General features: G+C 23.6%; 2 protein-coding genes across 4 annotated transcripts; both read left to right on the forward strand.

Moving 5' to 3' along the window:
• Window positions 1-7,536, forward strand: LOC105247870 (glutamate receptor 3.4). The gene is made up of 13 exons (XM_025414928.1): window positions 1-117; window positions 947-1,091; window positions 1,328-1,510; window positions 1,717-1,868; window positions 2,121-2,217; window positions 2,302-2,368; window positions 2,752-2,992; window positions 3,213-3,396; window positions 3,899-3,989; window positions 4,147-4,302; window positions 4,426-4,509; window positions 5,015-5,357; window positions 7,445-7,536. Exons 1-13 carry the CDS (start codon window positions 42-44, stop codon window positions 7,534-7,536), a joined length of 1,911 nt encoding a protein of 636 aa, XP_025270713.1. The 5' UTR covers window positions 1-41.
• On the forward strand, window positions 7,437-12,095 carry LOC105253868. Of its 3 annotated transcripts, none has more exons than XM_025414952.1 (8): window positions 7,437-7,646; window positions 9,298-9,427; window positions 9,632-9,725; window positions 9,993-10,108; window positions 10,425-10,658; window positions 10,847-11,052; window positions 11,756-11,824; window positions 11,893-12,095. In XM_025414952.1, the coding sequence occupies exons 1-8, from the start codon at window positions 7,622-7,624 to the stop codon at window positions 12,033-12,035; spliced, it is 1,017 nt and encodes a 338-aa protein (XP_025270737.1). In that variant the 5' UTR covers window positions 7,437-7,621; the 3' UTR covers window positions 12,036-12,095. The 3 variants fall into 3 exon arrangements, with proteins under 3 accessions (XP_025270737.1, XP_025270738.1, XP_025270739.1); XM_025414953.1 differs by having other exon boundaries at window positions 10,847-11,043; XM_025414954.1 differs by lacking the exon at window positions 9,298-9,427 and having other exon boundaries at window positions 7,629-7,646.
• Window positions 12,096-14,554: the final 2,459 nt, after the last annotated feature.

Raw genomic sequence — 14,554 nt, forward strand, 5'->3', positions numbered from 1 at the left:
AGTCTCTTATTAAACTGCATTTTTGTAGTAACTTAGTGTACATGAGGCTACGTAGACTGCAAGTAGAAGCCAGCAAATTTGTTGCTCGCTCTCAATATATACACGGAGTTTTGGAGAGTAATCTACCAAATCTCTTATTCTTATGTTGGACTTATTCGTGTTACATAATTGTTAAGTGCAACGAACTGGAAAAAAACAAATTTTTGTTTTTCCCGCAAATTTGACAAATGTGAAAGAAGCTTGTTTAAATAATTGATATTAATTCATTTAACAATAATGAGAATAATTAATAACTATACTAATATCGATATATCATAAGCATTATTTCACAAACCTTATTTCTAAGATTTATGCATATAAAAGAATTTTATGTGATGTGTCATTAATAGTGCATGTTTTCGTAATTTTTTATACATATATATACATATGTACTTATTTATTTATGTATATATTTCATAATAAGTAAGTGTGAACAGATAAGATGTGAATATGAAGACGAAAACCACACGCAACATATACGTCTATTATTTATCATAATAATAAAAAAAAAGTGTTTTATATATATATGTTTAACTCTGGGATATTATTCGTTAATACGTTTATTATTTAACTCATATTATCACAAATAAAATTACCGTTAGAAATTTTATTATTAAATTAATAATATATATTTAATATATATAATAATTCTCATCATGAAAGTAAATTCAATGTTTGGTATTTTGTCACTAATCATTATCTCAGTGTTAGCTGACAAAGAAAGTATCATGAAAATTTCTCAAGTAAAATCCTGGATATCAACGAAAAATTTTACGACAATGATTAAAAAATCATTTCATTACTCCATATGTTGTAATATCTTTATAAGTGGTTGGTCTCTATAGAAAGATTATATATTTTATTTCAATGAGATAATAAATAAATTGTAAAATAACTTTTCTTTTAGAATCGATTCACGATGTAGAAGTGTTATTCCGACAATTTATAAATATTTATCCATACGAATATCTGCTACGTCAAAGAATATACGAATGTCAATGTTATTTTTTGCTTGGACCAACAGATGATGAAATAGAGAAAGATATGCAAAAGTAAAGGAAAATTATAAATTATAAATTTAAGATTTAATTATCTTTTAAACAATAATACACAATGATAATAATAATAGAGAATAATATAAATATAATATAATAATATAAAATAGAGAATAATATAATTCAATTATTATTAAAAGATATATATTTAAAAAGATTAAAAAGATATATATTTAATCAAATTTATTCTATTATTCTCTAAGATTCATAGAAATACATATATTTTTTAATAGTATACCTTCAGCCATTGCAACGACAGAAATACTCATTATTGTCGATAACGAACTGAAAAATAATTCAAAACTTTTCAATGTTTCTTTATATGGAAATTCTAATGCAAATATCGTGTCAAGATCTGGGATTTGGACTTTGTCAGAAAATTACTTGGAACCGAGATTTTTTTTAAATGTAAACAGGTTAGTTTTTATAATATATTTTATAATCTATAATATATTTTTTTTATTGATTAACATCTTTACATATACATTAACATTCTTAATGCATGTCTTTATGCAACAAATTTTTCTACATATCATACATATAAAAAATATTTAAAAATATGTGTATCATATTTTTCATATTTATAAATATGCTATGTTATTGTAAATTTTCAATGGCGTAGTTATGAGGATCTGATGTCCGAATTCAACATAATTAATTTAAGAGGTAGAGAACTACAAGTATGTACATTTTATCAGCCACCTGTTTCCTACCTCAACAAAACGACTAAGAAAATAATTAAGGGTATCGAAGAAGAAGTATTTCTAGCAGATGGTAAACCAATTTTTTTTTAAACTTAACATTAATTTTACAAAAGAGAAAATAAAATTGATTGATATTATGACAATCTTAAATTTCAATTAAGTGCTACTTATATATGTATGTAGAAAGTTAGGAAGAATTAATACAATTAATTGAAGTTAATAAAATAATTAATAAAAATTATGAATTATTATAAAACTACAAAGAGGGATCGATAAGACAATAATATAGTCTCTATTACATATTACATAATCTTTATTACAGATATAGAAAAGGATGGGATAGAAGTGAAAATATTTCTGCTTATAGCAGAAAAGTTAAATTTTACTTGGACATTAAGAAAACCACCAGGAGATTACAGGTAATTCTGCGAATAATTTATTTTTTTATATGTGTGTATTTAATATATATACAATTAATATTCAAAATATCATCAAATTTTTAGATATGGTCGACGCGTAAATAGTACATATTGGAATGGTGGTGTCATTCAACTTTTAAGAGAAAAAAAGGTAAAATTGTTAATTCACAAACAATCCAAAACATAATACAAGTATAAATTTTAAGATGTTATTGATAATTAGATGAAAACTATGTGCTGTCAAATCATTTCAAACTTTAGTTTCACAATTAACACTTTATAAAAATTTATAATTAAATTATTGCTATTTGAAAAATTTGTCAAATTTATTATAAACATATTTTATTTTTTAAATATCAAAAATCGGTTAATATATTACATATATTACTCGGTTAATATATTATTTATATTACATATATTACTCGTTAATATATTATTTATATTACATATATTACTCGGTTAATATATTACATATAATAAGTAAATAATTAGAAAATAAATAAATTTTATGCGATTTTTGTCTCGTGTATCAAGATTGATCTAGCGTTCGGGAGCATCTGGTTAACGTCAAATCACAGTGATTTTGTAAACATGACGGAACCATGGTATCAGATGTACATGCATTTTTTGGTACCGCGACCACAACCGATCACCAATTTCTGGGCACTGACAAGGCCTTTTTCGATAGATTGTTGGCTACTTCTGATATTGATGCTGATCGTTATGAGCCTATATATGTGTGTACGTTCTAGAATCGATTCAAAATTTCCAAGACGTAAGTTAAAAATATTCGTATGCACCTGACAATCGAAAATGAACAAATAGTTTAATTTGCTTTCTTTTACATGCTACATATGTAGATTTTGATGTCCTAAATATTTTATAAATTTTATTACTTGGATAATATGATACTGAAAACAAAATATATGAAATGAAAAGAAAGACGAAAAATCATATCATATAGAATGTCAAATACATAATATATATTTTCTTAGGTTTTAGGAGTCTTTTTTTTACAATTATGGAATTAATGGGCCGTTTATTAGGTACGTGGATACCCAAAAACACCATCAATGCTAGATTTGAATTGCATTTATGGCAAACTGCAGGAGTTATATTAGTGACCGCTTATTGTAGCAGTCTTGCAGCGAGACTCACGGGTTCGGAATATGAAAATAGGTAGCAACAATTTCTATACTATTTTTTTCAATTATGAAGATAGTGTAATTAGATTATTATTAATACTATTAGAATATTTATTTATGATCTATAATTGTGCTTACCAATAAACATAAGATCAAGTAATATTATTAATATTTGGAAAAGAATATCTACAGTTTTGTAAACTATATATATATATATATATATATATATATATATATATATATATATAGACAAATAAGTTTCATTTTTATAAATTATTTTTAAATATATTTTATTTTTAAACAAATATACAGTTAAAAAAATATAAATTAAAATGAACGACTTTTATAATTTAAATAAAACAATTACCTTAACCATCTATCATAGTGTATGTGTTATATTTCTTAATTTAAAAAATCGTATTATTAAATAATATATCTTCTTGATTTCTAATACACATTATTAATTTATGTTTAATTATGAGAAAAAAATATAGAAATTGTACTATTACTATTAATCGTACTAATACTATTTATAGAATTGACATGATATATCAATTTCTCGAGGCAAATTTAACGTGGGGTCGAACAGGACCAGAACCAAATTACTACGATTACTTCGATATGAATGTATGTAGAATTTACGTTTGTAAACAAGTGTCATTTTTTATTGCGAATGCGATAAAAAAATACACACACACACACACACACACACACACACACACATACACACACATATATATATATACATATACATATATATAATGTATATATATAATGTTTTTAGGATTCTTACTCGAGTCAGTTACCAACAAGATATATACCCATAAAAGATAATGAAATGACGCACACACTCATTCAAAAAGGAAATTATGCGATTTTTGGGAAAATTATAGGTACGCTCTTCTTTCCTGAGGATAGCATTTCCAACGAAGATCTCAAAGTAAGATCAAAATAAAAGAATGTATTTATTTATGATAATTAATATTATGATAATATTAATATTATATATAATAATTAATATTGAGATAAAAGAAACTAAAACAAATTAAATCATATTTGTAAGGGTTACAGAATTATGAAGCAAATGATAAGCAAATATTATGCATCCTTCGCGGTCCAACCGTGGTTGTTACAACCTATTGATATGGTAATATCACAATCTTATTCATAAACAAAATTAATCATTATTATAATGTTCTATAATGATCATGAACCTTCTATGAATCTCATATACAATACACAATCATCATTATAAAATATCGTATACAATGCTTGAAAATACTTTTGCAATTTTCCTTAAAATTAAATTAAAATTAAATTAAATTTATGAAAAAGATTCAAGAGATTATTTGATCCGAACTCAAAATTCTTAATTAAATAAAGATTAAGATAATCTGCTATATAAATAGAGATACAATTATTTTAAATCACCTTTTTTACTATGATAAAATTTAAAAGTTAATCAAAATTTTCTATTTATTCTATATATAAAAATAATATATTACATTTGTATATTTATAAAAATTTATATAAATTATTAAGAAAGAAAAAGATAAAGAAAGATTATCTTAATATGCAGTATTTTTTAAGTAAGTGTCCCAAAAGTTATTATTAAATATATATTAAAATATTTTATTATATATATTCTATAGATTATTTTATGGTTGAGACAGTCGGGCCTTACTTATTTTCACCTCGATGATGTTATTCGCCGAAGAGCTAATTTCAATCTCCGCGAAGTTTTCAAGGAATACGATAATCTTGACAAAAGTGCTAGAGTTTTAGGATTGATGCCATTAAGTGCCGGTTTCGCAGCGCTCATTGTAGGTCTCTTAGCATCTACAATAGTATTCTTCTACGAATTAAAGCAAGCTGCTGGTTCACGATCAATTCGCAAAGTTTTTCGAGGAATACAAAAGAAACGGGAGGAATACCAACTGTTGGCAGGTAAAAAAAAATGTCAGAGAGAAATTGAATTAATGAAGCATAGTTCAAGCAATAAAAGTTTTGATTTATCTATAATTAAGTTTGGATATATTGCAAATACTGAATCTATATAAAAATCAAGAGATACAATTTTTCATTACAATTTACATCATTACTAAATAAAATACACGAAATATTCATATATATATATATATATATATATATATATATATATATGTATGTATATATATATAATTATATTTATTTAATTATATATTTACGTAATTTATATGATATTGAATTTAAAAAAAAAAAAATATATATATACACACACACACACACACACACACACACACATTAACATGAAAAAAAGAAAGCAATTAAAAGTAATATGTTAATTACGTATTTTATATATATATATATATATATATATATATATATAATTATAATATATTATAATATATTTTAAGATAAGCAAGTAATAAAAGAAGATTTTTGTATGTATGTAGATTAAATGTAATTGACATAAAATGTCTAAATTTAATCGCATATACTATTTACATACGATATTTTAATAATATTATATTAAAATGCAAAATTCAAAATGATAATGATATATAAATATGAAAAAGTTCCATGATAACGTCACATCTTTGTAATAATGTGTGTGTGTAATCAATTTTCTTATAAAAGTGCACATAAAATTAAAGGCATTCAATTTTTGATTTTCTATAACAATATTTTTTCTAAATAACAATGAACAAAAAATAAATTATCGTCATTAGTTAGGAATAAAAATAAATCTTATTAATGTAAATTGTGACAAAACTTTAGTTCTGTAATGTATATAGAATTAATTCAGATATTCAATATGTATATATCTATATATCTATATATAAAATATATAGATATCTATATATCTATATATAAATATATAAAATATATTTTATAAAAATGATTTTACGATGTAAAAAGAAGTTGTTATTCTACGTTACTTAATACCTTCTTTAATATATTTTCAATGCGATTTAAGCAAAAAAATAATCATGTAATCAATAAAGAAGTTTCTGCTTGTAATTCTTCCGACAAAAAATCAAAAAAATATTATGCATATATTTATAGACGAGAGTAATGAAAAAAGTATACATGTATATGTAAAGTAAAAATTAATTGATTTTATACTCTATACATTTTTTTAAACATGGAGAATAAACACAAATTTAAGAAGCTTAAATATAAAAACTCAAATTTATATCAATTTTCGTATCAATAATAAAAAAAATAATATATTTAAGTCTGTAATAATGTAATAATATAATTAAATCGACATATGATTTCAATAAAAGCCATTATAAATATTTTTAATGTGTTCATTGAAGACAATTATCCAATTTTATCATTATCATAAGATAATAATGTTTTATTGACGGGTTTTGTTTACAGTTTATTTAGATTTTAAATATGTGCACATATTATAGTCAATAAAACATCAAGTACTCACTAAAAATTCGCATTTTAAATGTTTGATTATAACGAGATTTGTATAGCTGAAGATAATTTCAGCTTATCTTAGAACTTAGTTAATCACTTACGTTTTGCCAACAGAGTAAAACAGCTACGTAAATTTATAAAGTAAGTATTTATATATAATAAAATCCTACAATATAATCATAATTATATATAGATTATATAGATTCACGATATAAACAAAAAAATATTCTTAATAAAAATTCTCTATATTAAATGTGAAAAAGAATATTAATTATTGAAAAATATTAATTATTAATAGTAAAAGATACAAATATTTAATTTCAGAGCTCAAAACTACTATAAGTGAAATATGGTAGTAATTGTATTAACTAGCTTTATGGAACTTTTTGCATATCAATTCCACATAAGGATATTAATCAAATTAAATATATGTATCTTAATAGTATGTATATTACTTACTTTTTTAACGAGCAATATTATATAAAACTGAACGATGAGTAAACCGCAAAATAGAATGATGAGTAAACCGCATGTTATCATTTGCTTTTTGCCATTTTTTAGAGATACGGTCTTTTCCGTTGATAAATTTTATATCTTTTTTGGATAAAAACATTTCTTGCTTCCACAGTGAAAGTATATATATAATTGTGTCTGCGTTTTAACAGAACGTACTAACAGAACGAATCGCAGACAGTTCACTAACAGAATGAATCGCATTATATTGGTGAAAACGAATAGTGCTCCGCTTATATCTTGAAAAAGAAAGGATAAAACGTAAATCTAATATTACTATTGCTGTATTTGTTGTAATATAACTAGAGATAAAAAAGTAAAATAGTAAAATGAAGAAAAAGCATATCAATAACGGTAAGACAATGTTTTGTATGAATGATGTATATATAGAGGAAAAATCAATAAGATTTTTTCACTTTTCTCCTGCTTTATCTGTGCATATATATATATATATATATATATATATATATATATATTCAATAGATTCAATAGATTCAATTAAAAATAATAATTCAAAATTTTTTAATTAAAGAGTTAAAAATTGACTAGAGCTAAGGTGTGGTAATTCAAGCACAAAAAAGAAGAGAAGTTATCTTATTTCTTATGCTCTAATTATCGCGACTTAGCTGTTTCTTATCAATTTTTAATTTTTTACACACACACACACACACACACACACACACACACACACATATATATATATAAAATTAATTTTTTTATACAATAATTGAATCATTAGAAAAGATTCATGAGATCTATTTAATCAACATGTTTTATTTTATTGTAGAAAAAGATACGTTAAATATTTAACAGTCAATTGAAATGTAAATAAAATCACATAGATAACATTTACATAATTATCATGATCGTAAATATCGTGTTAATTATCGCACACATTTGACATACACATACGCACATATACATAAACACATTAACAGTAAATTTATAAATATTACATTATTTGTAAATATCTTTAGTGTTTAAAAAACTTACAGTAAAATATTTTAACATTATCATATGATAAGAATGTTGAATTGACGAAATGATTTGCTTATAGTTTATTCAATTTTTGCATGTATCGTAAAGTATCAAATATTTGTTCATTAAAGTCAAATAGAACAACCATTAAACCGCATGTTATCAATTTACGCAATGAAACCACATATATAATTGCGTTTGTATTTTATCTCCAACAGAATGACTTACATTTTTATAATATTGCATTATACTGTGTAGTGAAAACACAGTGTTCCATTTATTTTGAAAAGATCGTAAAACGGAATTTAATATTGTTGCTATTATATAATTCCTGATAAAAAAGTAAAGTATTAAAATTAAGAAGAAAAATATATCAATAATAACAAGACAATTTTGTATGAATGATCTATATGTATAGAGCAAAAGTCAAGTTAAACATATGTATTTTAATAGTTATTACTTATCTCTATGTTATTAAAGATATACATTGTAAGATTACAAATGTTATTAAAAATAAGATTTAAATGTTAAAAAGAGATGTAATTTCAAAAAATTTCAAAAATTAAATATTGTGTGTGTGTGTGTGTACATATAAATGCTTGGTAAAAATATATAGAAGGAATTCATCTCGAATATCTTGGCCTTAATATATATTATCATAACTCGAGGTATAGGTGAATCCTCTTGCATACAATACATATTTATAATAATTATTAGATTATTAAAATAATTTACTTGATTTGTGTCATTAAATAAATGAATAACTTAATTTAATAATTAAGAGGAAAACAAGATTAATAAATAACATAATAGATAAATTCTAACATTTTATAAATAAATTTAAAATAAAAAGAATAGAAAAAAATCGATATGATAATACTACGAAAAATAATAATAAAAGAATCATAATAATGGATGATGATAACGTGTGAAATAAAATTAATTAGTATTAATCTAGTTATACTCTTCAAACTTAAAATCAATTATCAATACACATTATCATTTTTTTTTATTTCAAATATTTTAGTTCAAACGTCAATGGTGAATGAACATTATGAATTATTATTGAAAGACAAAAATTTAATCAACTCCAAATTCATCAATACAGCAACACTTGACGATTTGCCAGATTGGTATGATGAAAAATTATTTAGAGAGTAAGCATTTATATATAATAAAAAGTCCTACAATATAATCATAATTACATATAGGTTATATAAATATAAGATATTATAGATAATTCACGATATAAACAAAAAAATATTCTTAATAAAAATTCTCTATATTAAATGTGAAAAAGAATATTAATTATTGAAAAATATTAATTATTAATAATGAAAGATACAAATATTTAATTTCAGAGCTCAAAACTACTATAAGCGAAATATGGTAGTAATTGTATTAACTAGCTTTATGGGACTTTTTGCAATAATATCAATCCCAGATATATTAAAGGTATTAAAATTTTACATTTTTATATCATGTATAAAACACACATATAATACTCTATTTTAACATTATTATTATTATATTATCATTTAATATTACCATAATTATATTATTATAATTTTTAATATTATTATTTTAATCAATATCTTTTTATTAATATTATAATTAAAGAATTCATTAAAGAAACTATTGACGAAAAGGAATGATAAAGTATTTTGTTTATAATGCGAAATAACGAACAGTTAAAAATAAATTTTGTTCTTTTTTTAATAGGTTCTTATATACACCAAAAAAAGTAATATGCCTTATGTGGCTTTCAACAGATATGTCCAAACATTATTGCACATACACAACTTATATACATGCAATCCAAATAATTCCAATTCTAAGTAAGTTTTATTTAAACTCATGTGGCATATTTCTTTACAGCATATTTCATTAATTTATATATTTTACTTATATGTATAATTTGTTTTATATTTTTTCTTAAAATGCACAATGTCTTACATATTTTTTTTATAGTCTTTTACATCTATCATCTACCTATTTTTTCTTTAGTACTTTTCTATTTATTGTTCTTCTAAAGGATTCAAATTCGTTCCATTTTATTGTAAATTGTTCACTATGCCATTGATTAAATATTAAAATTTCAATTATAAAAGAAAATAATATTTATATAATTCTTAAATTGTTTAATCTTATTAGTTGGTATAAGACAATAAACAGAATACGTTGGCAACATAAGACAAACAGCAAAAGATCAATAAATGCCAATATCGGAGGAATTTATGAAAAAAATATGGCACTCACACAATTTGCTTTTGTGGGATATGTTCTTACTGCGCCTAAATCTGTCGGATTGCGCAATACACTCGAAGAAGAAGAAGCGTTTATTCATCTCTGGCGTGTAGTAGGCTATATGCTAGGAATTCCTGATAAGTAATACATATAATAAAATCATACGATAAATTTTATTAAAGAAGATTAACATCTGATCATAACGTTACCTTTCGTCTATTAAAGAGTTTGATATTGTACATAAAATAACTAGTAGATATGTAATAGCTTCTTCATTGTCTTGCCGCCTTTCTCCTCGAGTTTTATTAATTATTTGTTGTTATTAACAGATTAAACATATGTCGTAAAACTGTAGAGGAAACTCGCGAATTATGTCAAAAGATAAGCAACGGTATTTTGGTAAATTATTTGAATGAAGCTCCATCTGATTTCTATTCCATAGTGTCAAGCATTACACATGGACTATGGTATATTGACTTAACTTTGGATAAAGATGCTCTTCTAGCATTTACTTATCGGCTACATGGTATCAAATGTGAATATTTGAGTACATAATTCTGCTTTTTATTCGCATAAATTCTTTTTTCTGATATATGCACTTTAAAATTATTTTTATGCTATGCATGTGTTATCTCTTCTTGCTTTTTGTAACATATTTATTTAAAAAATGGAGAATAAATTTTAATTTTATAAAGATACATTCAATACATTCAATACATTATATTTTGCAACATATTTATTTCAAAAATGGAGAATAAATTTTAATTTTATAAAGATATATTCAGTCATTTATAAAGATATATTCAATTCAATGTATAATTAATTATATTTGACATTCTGTATAATTAATTATATTTGACATTCAGTCATTTATAAAGATATATCCAAATCAATGTATAATTAATTATATTTGACATTCTTACGTATTATACATTTATTTAAATTAAATAAAAAAAATATTAATGTCAAATAAAATAGCAAATAAAAAATTTTACTATTGTACACAAATACAAGCTGTATTTATATTATTAGATATTGATATAAATAACACTTATATTTCATTCAAATCATATTTTGTGGCACATTACAACATAAAAAGTTTCTTGAATACTTATATTTTTGTAACGTTTACTGATAAGTAATTCTTAATTTATTTAAAGTCATGATACGCGCAAATATTTTAGATCTTCAGATAATCTAATAAACATAATTTATTTAATTAAAAATTTATTTTTTAGATAATGTGCCTCTTAAGTGGTACAGTTGGCTAAACATGAACTATCGTGATCTGATACTTTATTTATGTCGTAAGTTTTGAATAAATTTTTACAGTATTTCATCGTATTGTTACTGATTTGCTTTTCGCTTGTTTTAGTTGTACCTTATGTCGGAACAATTGTGAAAATTTATTATAACTATTTACTTATGTTCACGCTCTGGCTCGTACAAAAATGGCCCATACATGCATGGATATCATTTGGAAAAGAAAAGTGCCAAATTAAGCTATATCCTAATTAGGCTATATTCTAAATATTTATAATTTTGTACCAGAAATTCATTATATTTGCCAAAGCTATATTTTTAAAACTATAAACCTGATATTCGATTTTAATGTAATAAATATCATCTTCCTCAATTTTGCACAATTGTTATACATTTATATTTTATATTATTCAATTATTAACAATTTTTCATAATTAATTTTTTAATATGCAATTTAGTAATATAAAATTAATAGAGAGAATCCTCAAAATCACTTAAACCAAATTTCTTTTATTTAATTAGATTAACAAAGGAAGAAAAATTTCATCTCTGATTATAATAATGATTATTGACTAATGATTATTTACTTTGAATACGTTTTAGTTCAAGACACATTTTTTTGCATTTGTATCCAAATGATTGTTTATCCAAACGAGTGAAAGAAAAAAAGGCGATTTTTATATTTTTCAATAAATACCATCAAAATTTCTTCATTTTTTTCTTTTACAAGTTATAAAAATATGTACTTTTACTGTTTATTGTACTGTTTATTGTAATCATTTTTTAAAATAAATTAATATATTCTTATGTGTGTACGTGATTTATGTGCAAATTTTTTTAAGAAAAAATAATTGATATAAGTATATATATTTTTCCTATTTAATTGTCTAAAATTCTTATATTAAAGATACAACATTTTCATTGATTTTCGCATTACAAGTTTTTATAACATTACATTAAAAAATTCTCTTGGAAGGGATATTCAATGGTTAAGAAACAAATTAGTAAATTGATAAATATGTGTATAAAGAAGTGAATGTTTATTATATGAAAAAGGAATACAAAATAATTGCTGAGTAATTAACGCGGTGTGTCATACTATATAAGGACTATATAAAAAAAAGAGTAAAGAGTAATCCTCGTTACTGCTGTGCTGATGGCAGTGTGTGTGTTGTTTTTGTGTCACAGCAGAGATAAGGACCCCACAGTTCGTTACTCCTGTAATATTTAATGACTCCAAACCCTCTCTGCGTTGATATAGTTGTGTGTTGTGTGTGGTTTGTGTTTGGTATGTGTGTTATATGTATTGTGTGTTTATACCAACATTTCTAATGTCTCGAGAAACATGTCATGTTTTTTCTGTTCGTTTTTTTTGGATCTTAAACTGGAAATTACGGGATCAGATAAAATTAATAGCTGATGTAAAATGTCTTCATTAGTTTTTACTCTATCCATTTTACATGAATGCATTTTGTATATTCTCGAAACTCCTTATTTCGCGCTTCACTTGCCTCTTCTGATAATTGTCCAATCAGAATCGAAAAATTTGAAATTATTGCCTCTCCGTGGATTAACAATTTATGCACGGAAGCTGTCATATAATATCATCCATAGTTCTTAATAAATTCCTTGGCGATTTTGAGAGTAAATAAACCAAATTTTTTTGTGTTTATTACTTCTCCGCATGAAATCGCCTGCAATATTATAGAAAACCTTCTTATTAAGGATTCATCTAATATTATGATTTTAGCAGTTGTATGTATATTAGAAAAGAATCGCTTGGCTGTGTTCCCATTATTAGTAGATTCTGATCCTTGTTTTACGATGTCAATGAGCAATCCTAATTCTTTTCTAAATTCTTGCTGTATCCTTTTTTTATTGTCTTCTCGTTGTTTTTTTAAAACAGGATCCCAAACACTCCAGTTTTTAAAGAGCAAATACGAAACATGAAGTAAAAATTCCATGCAGCGGATTCTTGCGTGAAGATTAGATATTCCGTAATTATATGCATTGATATCAATATTCCTATTAAGTATTTTGTTAATATTATTCATTTCAAAAGATTTTGTCCTAAAGGTAACACGTGGAACAAGATAATGCTATGTCTGATAAAGTAACGCATGCTTTATTATCAATCATGGTAAACAACATTTCATAATTTATATTAATATTTCCGCATTTAGTGGGCAGTAAATTTGTTATTTTGTATTCTTTCATATTTCTGTCACATTTATTAAGTGATTCAATGCGATGCGGTGCTTGCGCGAAAGTTCCACAGCATGGAATTGAATTTTGTTATAAAAAATGAAGCTAAAAGAGTGACAGATTTTTCTGAAAATTAAATAGAAATTTCTTTATATTCGAAAGAGAAATGTTTGGCTTTATTTCTCAGTTTAAATCTATCTAAGTCAATACATACAATACATACAATACATACATTTAAAAGAAACATACATCGAAAATGGCACAAATCAATATGTCCTATTGTAAAGTTTAACAAACAAAATTAGTATGTGTATGTAGTATGTTATCCATCAAAAAATAAAATGACAATAACTGAGACGATTGTTGTTGTGTTTCAATTAAATTATAAATATTTTTAGATCTTACGCGAGTGAAAAATTACTTACAATCTATAAACAAAATTTAGGAAGTCATATAAACTTGAAATTAATTTGCAAGTGGGCAATGATGGAACTTTTAATCAAAGCAGAAATTTATAAGCAGAAATTTCAAAATAAAAATGTAACAGATGCGGATAATATTATTGATTA

Source organism: Camponotus floridanus, unplaced genomic scaffold, assembly GCF_003227725.1.
Source record: "Camponotus floridanus strain SB8 unplaced genomic scaffold, Cflo_v7.5 scaffold91, whole genome shotgun sequence".
NCBI lineage: Eukaryota > Metazoa > Arthropoda > Insecta > Hymenoptera > Formicidae > Camponotus > Camponotus floridanus.

Coding starts and splice junctions, on each gene's coding strand:
- LOC105253868 (XM_025414952.1), top strand. CDS start 7,622: ATGAAGAAAAAGCATATCAATAACG. Junction 9,428..9,631: donor GATGAAAAATTATTTAGAGA/GTAAGCATTTAT, acceptor ATTTAATTTCAG/AGCTCAAAACTACTATAAGC. Junction 11,825..11,892: donor TCTGATACTTTATTTATGTC/GTAAGTTTTGAA, acceptor CGCTTGTTTTAG/TTGTACCTTATGTCGGAACA.
- LOC105247870 (XM_025414928.1), top strand. CDS start 42: ATGAGGCTACGTAGACTGCAAGTAGAAGCCAGCAAATTTGTTGCTCGC. Junction 2,369..2,751: donor AACTTTTAAGAGAAAAAAAG/GTAAAATTGTTA, acceptor TCGTGTATCAAG/ATTGATCTAGCGTTCGGGAG. Junction 5,358..7,444: donor ATTAATGAAGCATAGTTCAA/GCAATAAAAGTT, acceptor GCGTTTTAACAG/AACGTACTAACAGAACGAAT.